The 15,577-nt window shown below is 39.9% G+C and overlaps 1 protein-coding gene across 1 annotated transcript in view; it reads left to right on the plus strand.

The window, feature by feature from the left end:
* NTMT2 (N-terminal Xaa-Pro-Lys N-methyltransferase 2) overlaps nt 1-8,201 on the plus strand; it is an 18,853-nt gene extending 10,652 nt beyond the window's left edge. Inside the window, 4 exon segments of the mRNA XM_007115736.4 lie at nt 399-574; nt 6,089-6,338; nt 7,122-7,243; nt 7,245-8,201. Coding sequence (XP_007115798.2) covers nt 399-574; nt 6,089-6,338; nt 7,122-7,243; nt 7,245-7,397 — 701 coding nt within the window. The 3' untranslated portion in view covers nt 7,398-8,201.
* The last annotated feature ends 7,376 nt before the right edge of the window (nt 8,202-15,577 follow it).

Here is a 15,577-nt window from a genome sequence, read left to right on the forward strand (position 1 = left end):
GTCCCCTGCATCGGCAGGCGGACTCTCAACCACTGCGCCACCAGGGAAGCCCATATTTTTTTCTTCTTCTTCTTTTTTCTTCTTCAGCTTTTTTTTAATACAGTGACAAGCTATTTTTAAAATTAAACTCTAGTGTTATTAAATCTTGAAAATGCCACATGATTGTGATTTATGCATGAGATACCTGAGGATCATAGGAGTTAAGAACTTTACCCAAGGTTACATAGCAAGTAAGTCACTGAGCCAGAACTCAAACCCAGATCTTCTGACATCAAACTAATACCCTTTCTTCCACAGCACAAATTTGCAGGATTCTAAGAGGAAATTCAATGCATGATAAGAATAAACTTGTTCTGCCATTTAAATACTGATAAATATTAATAATATTTCATTTGCAGTGAAATTGTATGCTTTAACAAGTCAAGCCATCAATGGTGAGATGCAGTTCTATGCCAGAGCTAAACTCTTCTACCAAGAAGTACCAGCTACAGAAGAGGGTATGATGGGAAATTTCATTGAACTGTCCAACCCAGATATCCAGGCCTCTCGGGAATTTCTTAGGAAATTTGTTGGAGTGAGTTATCCAACTGCAGTTTGGTGAGGAGGCAAAGTCCTTGCAAATATTGAGCTCACACGCTTCTGTGTTGTTGCTTAAGTCATATTAAAGCCATATGGCTCAGCCAAGAGTTTAGCGTGAAAGCCTGTTTTAAGATGTTCAGAAAGGATAGGTCACATTAAATGACGGGTTTGTCCCACTTGGCATTTCACCCTCCTAGCACCAGCTCATTTCTTATGCTACAGGGGAAGGTGAACTAGCAGTGTTAATATTACAATTAGTGGATTAAGAAGACTTCTCTTTCAGAGTCTCATAGATAAACCGTTGATACCCAGATGATTGATGAGAGATCATGCCATTTTGGGTTCTGGGGTGATTTTTTGAGTCCCTGTAATAAAAATTCAATGTTGTAAGGAAATGCAAGCTTATGTTCAGTCTAAAAGTGGTAAGTATAGTAGAATCTCTTTATATTATTCTATACATAGTTGAGACATTGCCTTGAAAGAATGTGATCCCTTTGTAGACTTGGTGTTGGGTGAAACTCTACTTCCTTATTTCCACACCATATGCAGATGGATCATATACTGTAGGGGCCAAAATCTTGGGCTCTAGAGTCATTACAGTTTTCTTACTATATAAGCAACCTTGGGCTTATTCCTTAAATGCTCTTAAACCTCAATTTTTCACCTGTGACTAGGGCATAACCACAGAACTCACCTCATAGGATAATGTGAAGCTCAAATGAGATAATATAAGTCAAGTGCTTACTTTAGTGCACATAATTATTGCCCAATAAATCTAATTTATTGCTACTACTACTAATAACAAGCTTTCATAAAATGCATTCATTATATTTTAAGGAGCTTCATTCAGTTGTTAGAATAGACTTAACCCACACAATAAAGCTGTTGTTGGTTCTACTGAGAACAAAGTCCTACCCAGCAAATAGGTTTTGTTCCAATTCACTATGAAGTCATTCGTTTGAAATTTGGAGTCCATTTTATTCTAATGGAGGAAACATTAAGAATATTATAAATATTTGGGGTTATGTTGTCAACCTATTTAGAAGCATAACATTAATAATATCCCTAGTGTTGAGGTGAGGTTCACTTCACATTCACATCCAACTTCCCTGGAGCGCCCTTTGCCTGAGTATAGAAAAAAGGATCAGGATGGAGCACCTATTGGGCCAATGTGGACATCAGCTGTGGCCATAAAGGACTATGGAGCTAGGGATGTTGGCTTGGGCTATTTCTAGGTCAGGTTAACCTGGAATATTTTTAAATGAGTGTTGCTGACTGATTTCACTGAGCACTTTTTCTGAGATAGTCAGTCTCTCTGATAAGCACTTTAGAAGCACTGTCTTATTTACTCTTCGTAATAATTCTGTGAGGTAAGTACTATTATCATTTCTTGTTTTCACAGTTGTGGAAACTGAGGCTTGCAGAGTTTAAGTAAGTTTTCAAGGTTACACAGTTGGTAAGAGACAGAGCTGGGAGTTATGCCTGGCAAGGTCTGTCTGACACCAAACTCCCTGCTCTTATCCATGACATATTTTTTCCATTTGTCTCATGAAGCAGAAAAATCCCTGCTTTGAGTGTGTGTGTGTGTGTGTGTGTGTGTGTGTGTGTGTGTGTACCACAGACCTCAACTCTCCTCCAGTCTGGCCAACAGCAATCCCTCCTGCTCGCCTCATGGTGAGGCTGACTTTGATCCCAACGCATTTCAGAAGCTTAGTTAGTAATCCAGCTGTCTTGTCACTCCATGTGGAATGCCAAGCTGACCACAGGGATGCTGGTCAGACAGAGCCCATACACACGCCCGTGTACCCGGGAAAGGAAGCAGCCTTGTGCTTGCATATTTATGTTGGAAAAGAGCAGCCTGCTCTTTTCAAACAAATATAAGGAGTCCTTCTTAGTAGACTAGGCTCATTGTGAAGGTGTGACCTCTAACTAAGTACAAACACAGTCTTTTTAAAGAAATGATATTTTGGTACTTTGACCTTAATAATATGCTAAATTAGTATCCAGGTCAAGATACAAGGAGTTAGGGAATATGAGTATCTGACATGATTTATCCTTGTGTCAACTGGGAAAAGACAGATTGTTTAATTTAAAGTTTTTCTTTCCTTTCAACACTTAGTGACATGAGACAGTGGGAAAAGGTGTTTAAACTTGTTGCAAATGTGCTTACTTTAGCAAATATACAAATGATACCAAGATGATGTCAACAGCATAGCTGATAACATTCCTTACTTCTAGCTTTCTATTGGGGAAAGTAGAAATTTATAGAAAGTAATCGGTATTTGATGATATTTATCTCTTGACATTTTTCAGAGATTGGATGACTAAAAAATTGGGGGCTAACTTGTATTTCATGGTTTTTATAAAGTGGCATTTAGCACTTTCATTTTAGTTTTAAGCGCCAATGGAAAGAAGGTAAAATAATATTCTTCCAAACAAAATACATAGGCAGAATCAAAATGAAAATGAAATTTCGGGCTTCCCTGGTGGCGCAGTGGTTGAGAATCCGCCTGCCGATGCAGGGGACACGGGTTCGTGCCCCGGTCCGGGAAAGGTCCCACATGCCGCGGGGCGGCTGGGTCCGTGAGCCATGGCCGCTGAGCCTGCGCGTCCGGAGCCTGTGCTCCGCAACGGGAGAGGCCACAGCAGTGAGAGGCCCAAAGAAAGAAAAAAAGAAAATGAAATTTCTAAGAATATTTTACTATTTTATATGAATCCATAAATATGAAGATAGGATAATAAATGAAAATAACAAAACATCTTGTTTTGAAATCACACATTGTATGGCGTTCAGGTCACATTCATGGAAGAGCATCAAATGTCAATCCAGTCACAGTAGTGGGCAGCCATGGTATCCAAGAGGCTAGAGATGTTGTTCCCAAGATCAGCCTTTAAATGTCCCTTCTCAGAGGTGCTGCATGTGAATGAGAGACAGAGGAATAAACGTGGTGCCAGGATATGAGAGGTAGTGCCAACCATGTGGAGTGATATGCAATAAAGAGAACTAGGCAGTAGTGGCGAAGGGCTAAGGTGCTCAGGATTTGAGTGAAAGGCATCTTTTGTATTTGTAAATAACTTGTTTCAAGGATAACTGCGGGCAGATATCACACGTCTAAGCTGGTGAAAAATACACATCAGAGGATGTGCATTTTCAAGGAAGTTCTATTGCAAATATTTCACCTTTTGGGGCCTCAGTTTCTTTGTCTGAAAAAGTAGGGAGATTAGACATGAATGGTTTTAAAACTCCAGGGTTGTGCTGAGATCCTTTAAGGGCTTATTGGGAGAATGATAGAAAGGCTGAGTGGGTGAGGCCCTGCCTCACTTTAACCAGAACAGCTTCATAGTTATTTGTTCATTGAGAAAAAGGAGTTAAGCTGTTATAACCTTCTTGAAATCCTCTGGCATAGATCTCTGTTGTCTCTGTTTTATTGTCCCATGGTTCAATTTTTAAAACCACTTGCTATAATAATGTGAGCAACATGATCAGTAGAGGCTTTAGGGCCAAATAATGATAAGAAAAAATTATAATGAGAATCTCTAGTTGAGCACACAGATTTCAACTAAAGTCATTTTCAGTAGCTTAAAATAATTTCCCTATATTTCCCTCCATCTTGTTTATGTTATAAATTTATTTAAAAGATGCTACTTTTATGGCCTTCATAACATAAAACTTTAGCCTAGGCCTTTTAATGAATTAGCTTAGTTTAAATTATAATATCTGAATGAAGGATGTAGCATATTGTAAGTAGGAATGGCAAACAAATGGCACATGTACTACCACTTCCCCTTCCCATACTCAAGGCAGACATAACTAATCAATCATAGACCTCTTCCTGATAAGTCTGAATGAAGCCTTAGAATTCTCTTCAACATAATGTTAGACAGCTACTACCAAGGGAATCAGAATTGTGGCACTCGAGGTGACAGCCCTAAGGTAGAACTGGCATTGGATTCACACAGTTCACTGTTCAAATTCTAGTTCTGCCATTAGCTGGGTGATATTAAAAAAGTCTAAGGGTCCTCATCTCCAAACTGGAGAATAATCATTATCTTGTGGGACTTTTTGATTACTATAGTTATTATGGATGCAAAGAGCTTGCTACACACAAGCAGTCAATAAATCGTGATTATTATTGTTTCCTCTGAAAAGAAACTACAATTACTTCATTTTTTGTTCTTCTTTGTTCTTGCTGTAAGGAAGGCCTTTTGAGTGGACTGGAAAGCAGCGTTTCTGATGTTTCCTTCTGATTAAACTTCACCTTTTGATCCTTAGCCAATTTTTTTTTTAAACCCTTAGGTCCTGAGAAATCAATAGTAGACTTTCTCCTTAAGATCTTGATTGACAACTTCAAGTATCTTGTTACTGTAATTTCTAGCACGAAACCTATTCAGCAGCCATCCCAACTGTGACCAAATAATTTAGACCAGCTGAATCTTATATACATATATATATATACACACACGCATATATCCATATATATGTATATATGCACATACACACATATACACATATACATATCATAGATATATACTGGTCATGTACACATACATATGTGTATATATGTATATGTGTATATTACTTTATAGAAGCAAGTTTGAGAAGGTTTTTATTGGCTGATTTCCTCCTATCTCTACCCCCTATTCATCTTTAACCCTCAGTTAATTTAATGCAGAGATTTACTTTAAAAAAATTTCAGGGCTTTTGTACCCAGTAAATCATGTAGCTTCTGGTATAAAAGCAGAAAACAATTTTTAGCATGAAAAGAGACAAGGGGACTTTGCTGCAACCACCTTTTATCCTCATGAATGTGCTGTGTGCCATTGAGGCTGAGTTTGAAGTAAAATCCTGGCCTGAGAATGAAACAGTTTGCATTTCCTCAGCTCAAGTCTTAAAAGTTATCTTCCACACAAGAATAGTAGATAATTCAGAGCCCCCAAAATCAGTTCTGAAAAAAATAAAATTTCAGTTATCCATCCCAGTATGAATTGAAATGTTTTCATTGCATGAATTTGAAAAGTAATTTTAAAACTCTGAAAGACTCTCATTGCTTTGCTCTCTCTTTTATTAACAAGGCAATAAGCTACGGTGCAGGTCCATTTAGCTGTGGGTTTGACCCAAATTTACAGTTAACAAAGTTCTATTTTCATAGGGCTTTCAAAGGCCCATTTATCTTAGAGAAAATTACCCAGTTTTCAAACTTAAGACATTATTTTCTAAAATCCTATTTTGAAATTCTTTGAAAGACCTATATTTGAATAAAATAAAGAAGGCAAAAACTAGACGTTTGGATTTTTTTTGAAAAAAGTCATTGAATATTTTATAACTTGATTGTGGTAGTATTTACATGCCTGTATACATTTGTCCAAACTCATTGAATGGTATACTTAAAATAGTACATTTAATTATATGAAGTTGACCCAAATAACATTTATTTAAAGAGGTAATTGAGTGTCCAAACTCAGGGTGAGTGTCTGTTCCTGAAGTATTCCACAAGGTACCTTTCTGCAGGGGCCTGGGAGAGCTGGGACAGACTGTGCCCTGGGTTGCGGCTCTGGGATAGGAAGGGTCAGCAAGCATGTCCTGTTGCTGGTTTTCAACACTGTGGAACTGGTGGACATGAGGGAATCGTTCCTCCTCGAGGCACAGAACTACTTGCAGGTCAGAGGGGACAAGGTAGAAAGCTACCACTGCTACAGTCTGAAGGAATTCACACCCCCACTGGGGAGATACAATGTCATCTGGATTCAGTGGGCCTCTGGTTAGTCCTGCATGGCATTGCATCTGTCATTCTCCCCTTTCCAGATAGAGAGGAAAACACATGGGGCTGATTGGAGGATTTGTGGAGGCGGAACAAGGACACAAAGGGAGATCTGGCTATAGTTGTGCTTAGAACAGTTAGCTAACCTTAGGTATCATGGGAACTCCCCCAAAGCTCTGGTCCTCCAGATTTCTCCCATAACATCCTCTGAACAAGCTTGACAATTCCCATCCTTAGGGATGGAGTGCCTTTGGACCAACCTAAATCATAGAAGAAACCTAAATATTTGAAAAACTTTAAAAAGTGGGGACAAAAAGAGTCTATGCCCATTTACTGGCAAAACTAGACTTTCTTAGATTTAAATTCCCAGGAAATGAGACAGCGGTGGATTGGATTTTGGTCTGAGTGTGTGTGTGTGTGTGTGTGTGTGTGTGTGTGTGAGACACAGAGGAATGATGACAGAGTTGGGCTGTCCAGGGGACATGGAGGGAACCCAAGGGATGAGCAATAGTTTATCTTGTGCCTGGGAGGTAGATAGACTAGGTAGGATAATATCTATTTTGTAGAGCATACACTGATCCACCTCAAAGAAGATACCTGTCCTCTTATCTAAATTCTCAAAGCCTCCTGCAGCAAAACAATTCAGGCTATTAAATAATTCATGAATGAGTGAACAAATGAGCTCCTGATTTGTAGCCTTATGGTCAGTCCGCCTTTCCTACTCACCTCCTTTCCCACCCACCCTTTCATCCTGTTCCGCCTTTTACTTGGCCTCACCTGTAGGGTACCTGACCGTTAAAGACCTTGCATTTCTTTCCCGGTGCCGAGATGGCCTGAAAGAAAACGGCATCATCCTACTGAAGGACAATGTGGCTCGGGAGGGCTGCATCTTCCATCTGTCTGACATCTTCCATCTGTGTAACTCGGGATATGGACATCCTCCAGAGCCTCATTAGGAAGAGTGGGCCGGTGGTGCTGGGCCAGGAGAAGCAGGACGGCTTTCCAGAGCAGTGTATCCCAGTGTGGATGTTTGCACTGCATAGCGATGGACACTCCTGACCAGCTGTGGGAGTGAACGGCTGCACTGCACAGTAGTGCTTTGGGAAGAGGTGTTCTCCTCTGAGGTGCCCCTTGTAATTCACATAGGAGTGAAGGGAAGGGACTACAGCATGTTTGGAAATGACTGATGTAATATGTACATGTTTCCACTAATTATGTAAGTACATGCACACACTCTGTGGATTTTCCAAAAGAGAAATGGAAAGTGGCATCTGGAAAAACTGCTAAACTGTACAAGTGTACACAAAAAACAGAAAAGGGAGCAACGTTCACAAAATCTAAACTGCCTTGGTCTCTGCAGATTTGCATTATAGAGTAGTTTAGGGTGGGTGGGGTAAAGCCTAGACCACCTTTCTCTGCCCTCATGCTGGATACATTACCCTTCCTTCCTCCTTGGGAATACTACTTCTCTAGATAAAAATCTCCCCCTAATTAAGAAGGCACCAGTCAAAATAATCTTATAAAAACAATTCCATTACTTAATTTTGTCTTTAGCTTTAGCAGAAAAAAAGACTATGGTTTCACTTTCTATTTTGGGTCAGTTTCACCACCCAGTGATGTAATATGGATATAATTTGATAACAAAAGTCTGCATTTCAGTGATGGGGAAGTGTCTCCTTTCAGGAGAAAATGTTTTACCCTTGAAATTTCAGCTGTGAACATATAAGTAAATGTCATTGATAATCTAATTTTAGCTATTGTCTTCCAACACAACTTGCTTCATTGCAGCTGCTCCTGTTTCCTTGATTGATATGACTGTACATTGGAAAGAGAAACGAAATGATAAACCTGAAAATTGAATTAACTGGATTAATTTGAGGCATTGGTTTAATTAAAAATAATCTAAACTCTTTCAAAAACAAAAATGTAATTAATTTTTATTAGCAGAATGTTTAAATATAACAGCTACTGTATTTAAAACACTCTAATATCTTCATGTGAAGGACATATTTGTGGGGTTTTTTGTTTTTTTTTTTTTTTTTTTTTTTTTTTTTGTGGTACGCGGGCCTCCCTCTGCTGCGGCCTCTCCCGCTGCGGAGCACAGGCTCCGGACGCGCAGGCCCAGCGGCCACGGCCCACGGGCCCAGCCGCCCCGCGGCATGCGGGATCCTCCCAGACCGGGGCGCGAACCCGGCTCCCCTGCATCGGCAGGCGGACGCGCAACCACTGCGCCACCAGGGAAGCCCCATATTTGTGTTTTGATATATATCGAGTCTTCTGTGAAATGCAGTCAATTTAAGTAAAGAAAGTCTATTGTATGGATATGCTATCACCATAAAAATCATGTTTGTAAGTCATATCTCTAACGTAGGAGGAAAACAATTATTATAAAACATTTACTACCTTGATATAACCTTACCTAGGTAGTTTCATTTATGTCCTGGAAAATTATGTCACTTACTCTGCCACTGGCACCTTCCAGCTGCAGTATGTTATTCACAATGCTCTAGGGTAACGTAACAGAATGTGAGTTAGAACCATTGGTGGAGAAGCCAGAGACCAGAATTAAATAAAATGGGGGATCATTACCAAAGAGACTGCATTACCAAACAGACTGAGCGGTATGACAGGTTTTCATCCTTTGTGTCTTGGAGCAAATTAACTGAATCTTCTTTTTTGGCCCATGCCAGGAATTTTCTGTTTCTTTTACATGAGGACCCTTATTCCCTTACTTCTTGACTTTATGCTTTTCCAGTACTCACATGATGATTGATAGAATTGTCAATTTTCTCTGCTCCTTGGCTCCTTAAGGAGGAAATAACAGAATTGTCCTATGAATATGGATATATGTTCTTTAACTCAGGTGAGTCTTTGAGGTTGAGCAGCAGTCCTTTTTCTCATCCTAAATCAAATCATTTTCCATTCTCCTTAGAAAATTTCCAGATCTTTATTATTTCACAAAGTTTCCCCAAACTATATCTATCTGTACTTTAATTGAGAATGTAGAAACTGGTGAGTAAATGTATCAACATCCCCTCTCTATAACAAGTTAATAATTAGTACAAGGTAAAGGGAAGAGTTGCTTGAGAGGTGAGGCCATCGGAGCCAAATCATGCTGCCTAATAGGTCATGGGAAGGTCTGGACGTGTTATTCAAAGAACAAGGGAAAGATCTTGAGGTTCCAAGTAAGGGGCTGATTGTTTTGGTCTTCGAATGCTGTGGAAAGAAGACATTTGGAGTGAGACGTACTCCAGCCATCTTCAATCTAATTCAGTAAGCCATACACATTGCTGATGTTTATCAACACATCTCTGTTGTATTATAAGTGACAATCTACATTAGTTCACAAATTCTTTCCATAGTTCAACTGCCCCAGGATCCTTTGGGCAGTTTTTATAAAATAGAGATTCCCAGTCTCTGTCTCCGTGAGAGTTTGATTCTGTGAAATGGGATCAAATAACTTGTATTTTTGTAAGTCCTCAAAATGATTCTGATCATTAGTTTTGTTTGAGGACACTGATAGGGAAAGGGGTGTCGAACTGGGCCCTTCAGAGTCAAAGGAAGATAAGACAGGGAAGGCAAAAAAGCGAGCCATGTTCAGGGAAGTAGCTAGATGGTGAAATCTATTCTCCACGCTGATGCCAATCTTTCTAAAACATAATCTGACCATGTTATGTATAAACTTTCAGTGACTCCCCATCACTGATACGATCAATTCCCATCACCTTAGAATGACATATAAAGCCTTTTGTGATCTAACCCTGGCTTCCCTCTCCAGCCTCAGTTTTCCCACATCCCCTGCAGCCATACTTAACTATCAATACTTATAGATCTCTAAAGGAGCTATGATTTATGGCTCATGGCATTTATTGATGTTACTTCCTTAGCATAGAACATCTCTCATTCTTTTTTTGTCTGGCTCAGACTGCATAGATGTTACTGGCTCTAGGAAAGCTTCCCTCATGCCCCAGGTGCTGGCTTAGGTGCCACTACTATATGCTACCCTCATACTCTCTGCTTAACGTATTACAGTACTTATCATGTGCATTGTAATTGCCTGCTTACTTGCCATTTCCTCTATTAAATTCTGAGCTTCTTAATGGAGCATTCATGTTAGAGTCTCAGTCTTTAGCATATGCCCAAGCACACTGCAGGAACTCCAACTTTTATTGAAAGTATAGAAGTAGAAAGACTCAGGAGGCAGTCTGTGTTTCTGGAGGCATCAAACAGAAATCAGAGCAAAGCAGCAGGAAAAACCAAGGGCTTCTGAAGTTCCACGAGCCCTGGAATGTGCAAGACTGGACAAAAGAGTGATCAAACAGTGCAAGCTGGCAAGAACCAGGAAATGCACAGAAATAAGAAGGCAGTGAGCTCAGGGATCATACAAGCATCTGGGAGGAGACTGTAGCAAGAAAATTAGGTCCTGTGGTAAAATCCTGCCTGATTAGGAAATCTCTTTTTTCAACAGGAGCCAACTCAAGGATATGGCCAACCAAAGCCCATCGTTTCATTAGGTGGGAGGGTGTACCTCGTAAGAGAGATATGTTAAAATTGTGAGTAGGTGTTAACAAAGTGACTCACAGGTGAATCCTCACCTGTTACCTGCTAAGCAACAAGTCCAAAGAACCAACCAAGTTTAGATGAAGTTAATCCTTCTGTGAATGTTGAGGAGAAGTAGAAGTTGCTCACCTCTACTTCACAGATGAATTAATTGCAAACATGCCTGCCGTTCTAGATTAACTTTGCAGGACCCCTTGGTTTATACAGTGACTCATGAATAGGCACAGTTTTCACCTATCTCCTCTTCTGAGAACCTGAGCCACCCCTCCTCAGCATCAGTATAGAAGCATGCCAAGTCTTAAGGGGTCAGCAATTTTATAGATTCAGGACCATCGTAAAAATATAACACAAAATGAACAAGGTCATCCACGTGAAAGATGATCTGCTTTATATTGTGGACACATTTTGGCTCCATTCTGGCTTTTTTTTTTGTCCACCATTTCCTGTAACTGGCCTGTTTTGAGTGATGTATTGGGGAGAAGACCTGTGTCAGATATACTCAGCTGCCTGTCATGAGTAATTAAAACCAGTTGTGTTATTGCTTTCCTTAGTTCTAGCTGACTCTTTGATGCTTTGGTGTCTATGCCAGAAAACTACCTCTTATAATCATCAGAGGCCAGTGCTTTTGCAGAGGTCACTGCAAGTTAATTAAGCAAACATGTGAGAAATAGTTTTAAATTATCTCAATTAGTAGTGTGTGTATATAATTGTATCTAGAGCTGGGGTTGAGGAGAGACTTTTAAAATAATAACTGACTTGCAGAGTTAATGATTTGGTGTCAGAGAACTACGCACATAACAGCACCTTTGTATGTTCATTAAGTTGGCATTATTTGTCCTTTTGCTGTGTGACAGGCTGTATTACTTACTGCAAATATACATATAGAAAATGTCCAAGAAGATCATGACACTGTAATGAGCAAGAGAGATACATAAATAATTATAAATCAGGATAAAGAGGACTAAAACAATAGCATGAACAAAGAGTTAAAGTAATATACAGAATGGAGTGACTCACTACATCTCTGGGATTTGAGGGAGGCCACACAGATTCCATTCATTCAACAAATATTTTTTGAAAAAAATATGCCATGCACTGCTCTAGGGTCTCAGGTTACCCAGGGAATAAAAGCCAAAGGTCACTGGACTTGTGGAGCTTGTATTCTAGGAGAAATAGGAATGCAGTAAATAGAAATTAGTAAATTATGTTTTTAATGTTAGATGGCAAATTTTTGGAAGGGAAAAGGGAAAAATAGAGCGAGGGGGATTGAGAGTCATGGAGGAAGGTTATAATTTCATATAGTGGCCAGTATTGGTTTTACTGAAGAGGTGGCATTTGAGCAAAGTTAAGAGGGTAAGAGCACTGACCATATGGACACCTGGGGGAAGAGGGGGCATCTGGTGCAAATGCCCCAAGTCTTGAGTGTGCCTGGACTATTTGAGAAACAACAAGGAGGTCAGTGCAGCTGCAGCAGAGTGGATGAGGGAGAGAGTGTAATAAGATAGGAGGTTTGGGCTTCCCTGGTGGCGCAGTGGTTGAGAGCCCTCCTGCCGATGCAGGGGACGCAGGTTCGTGCCCCGGTCCGGGAAGATCCCACATGCCGCGGAGGGGCTGGGCCCGTGAACCATGGCCGCTGAGCCTGCGCGTCCGGAGCCTGTGCTCCGCAACGGGAGAGGCCACAACAGTGAGAGGCCCGCATACCGCAAAAAAAAAAAAAAAAAAAAAAAGATAGGAGCTTTAGGGATATGACTGGGGCCAGATCACACAGGGTCTTGTAGGTTATGGAAAGGACTCTTACTTTTATTCTGATCGAGAAAGGAGGCCTTTGCAGAGTTTTGAGCAGAGAATTGACATGATATGACCTGTGTTTTAAAAGGATTCCTCTGGCTGCTGTGTTGAGAAAGGATAATAGTGGGGGTGAGGATAAAAGCAAAGAAACCAGATAGACCAGGATTTGGTAAATTATGGCTCATGGTCCAAATTCAGCTTGTTGCTTTTTTGTAACTAGTACTGGAACACAGCTATGCCCAATTGCACTATAATGGCAGAAGTGAGGAGTTACCACAATGACCATATGGCCTGAAAAGCAGAAAATATTTACTATATGGCCCTTTTACAAAAACAAACAAACAAAAACGAAAAAAAACCCCACAACTTTCCTAATCCTTAAATTATCATATTGCAGTAATTCAGGAGAGAAGTAATGGTGGCTAAGACCAGGGTGGCAGCTACTGATGGTAGTGAGAAGTGTTTGGATTCTGGCTATGTTTGAAATTAAAGCCAATTCTATTTGCTAAATGATTGTGTGGGAGTGTAATAAAGGGAAGTCAAAGATGAGAGTAAAGGTTTGGGCCTGAACCAGAACATAGTTTCTATCATTTGAGGTAGGGAAAGTTGGTAGTAAAACCATTCTCATGGTGAAAGATCAGGAATCAGAAGAGCTTAAAATCAACATGTGTGAGTTTTTAGATGACACCAAGTGAAGATATTGAGGAGCTCACTGAATAGGCAAGTCTGAAGTTCAGGAGAGAAGTCTGGACTGGAGATGGAAAATTACCATAGAGATGGTATTCAGAGTTGTGATTCTGGATGAGAGCACCAAAAGGATGAGTGAAAATAGAGAGGAAGACAAAAGGTGAGCCCTGGAGCAGTTAAACATTAAGAGTTTGGGAAGGAGAGGACAAAACAGCAAAGGAGACTAAGGCATGAACAATAAAGTAAAGCTAGAGTGGAGTGTTTTGGAAGCCAAGTGAAGAAAGTATATCAAGAAGGACAGAGAGATTGACTATATCAACTCTTTCTAATAAGTCAAGTAAGAGGAGAACTGAGAATTGACCATGCAGCTTTGATAAGTAAGTAGGAACAAAAGCTGGATTGGAGCAGTTATGAGTATGGGAGAAAAAGAATTGTAGAGAATGAATATAGACAAGTTGTTCAAGGAGTTTTGCTAGAAAGGGAAACATATTTGCAAATAAGGCAGTATCAAGCAAGGGAAGTAGGGCTAAGAGAAGGTTTTTTTGTTTTTGTTTTTAAGGTGGGAGAAATAATTTGATTGAGTTTGTAGACTGATGGGAAAGATTTGGTAGAGAGGGAGACATTTGTGATTGAGGAGAGGAAATAGGAGAATTGCTAGAGCAACGTCACTGAGTAAGTAAGACAAGATGGGATCTAGTTTGCAAGTGGAGGGATTGACTTTAGATGGGAGAAAAATAATATGATCATCAAGCAACATATGGGTTCACTTGAGGTTCATAATCAAGAGCATTTGTCTTCAGCGCATTCTTTTGCATGAATGAAGGCACAAATTAGGTAAAGAGATGAATTTAACCAGGTTTGTGGTTTTGTCAAGTGAATACAACAAGGAACTGAGGGTATATGCAAAGAAGTGAGTATATTGATTGATTGTGGAATTTAAGATGAATAAGGAGGGGAGAAAGAGAGACTATTAAGAAGGTTAGAGACAGTGAAAAGATAGAAAGATCAGTGGATTAGAGATCCTGGTGAAGTTGGAACTGGGGCACTAGAGGGATGGATGGAGGTTGTGGTTAGAGAATGGAATGAATTAAATTGAGATTATGGAGAGATTACTGGTAATGAGAAGGTCTAGGGTTATGAATATATAAATGAATGGCCTGGGTGGCGTGGAGGGCTGGATCACTGGAAGAGAGGAATTCAAGAAACTGAGTCTAGAGTGTTGGATTGAGTCGTCTACTGTGTATATTGCAATCTTCAAAGAATTGAGACATTAGCAGTACTGGAGAGAGTGAAAGTGAACCAAGAACTAAAATCAGTGGGAAATAAAGGGGTATTATCTAGGGGATGGTTAGCGACATCAACAATGACGAACAATGAGTAATATAATTTATTTATATGAGACAGCTCTGAGAGTGTCTAGGGAGGAAAGAGAATGAGAATTGTTTGGAAATAGCAATGAGGAGCACGAAGGGTACCAAATTCACATAAGATTTAAATTTTAGCCAGGGATAAATGGTTGTTCTTGAGTCAGAGAGGCCTGTGAAACAATGTTTCAGGCATAGTGAAATGGTTGGGCATTTAATAGCATGTAGGAAGAAATGGTGAGTATATAAATCTGGTTGGGGTATCAGGTTGGGGCATGGTGCTACAGATGTAGAGATGCTGGGACATCATAAAGCATGATGGAAGAAAGTGAACTTGCTGATTGTAGATTGGGACAGATTGTGATAGGTCTTGTACATTCAGATTGTCCTACAGGCAAAAGGTTGTAGGACTACCTAAGGTTTCTAGTCAGGGCACTGACCTCATCAGGTTTATTTCACAAAGGTAACTCTTGCTACAATGTGAAAGGGGTTGGAGGCAAGAAGACAACCAGAAAGCTTCAGCAGTAATTAAAACTAGGGATAAAAGGACCTGAACTTAAGCAGTGCCATAAGAACAGAGGAAACCCTGGGAAGGTAAAATCAATAGGAGTTGTTGATTTTGATGAGGTTAATGAGAAAAAGAAAGGAATCAAGAAAGACTTGAAGATTTTCAACTACAGTCACTAGGTAGAATATGTTACCTATTACCAGTTTAGGAAATAAAGAACAACTAAGATACCCTGGTAGATTACACTTCTTTTAATAGGCAATCACACAGCAGAGTCTTAATGAGTGCACCTAATTCTGTAGTTAGATATTTATTTCTTTCATGGAACTCAA

The sequence above is a fragment of the Physeter macrocephalus genome, chromosome 4 (assembly GCF_002837175.3).
Source record: "Physeter macrocephalus isolate SW-GA chromosome 4, ASM283717v5, whole genome shotgun sequence".
Classification (NCBI taxonomy): domain Eukaryota; kingdom Metazoa; phylum Chordata; class Mammalia; order Artiodactyla; family Physeteridae; genus Physeter; species Physeter macrocephalus.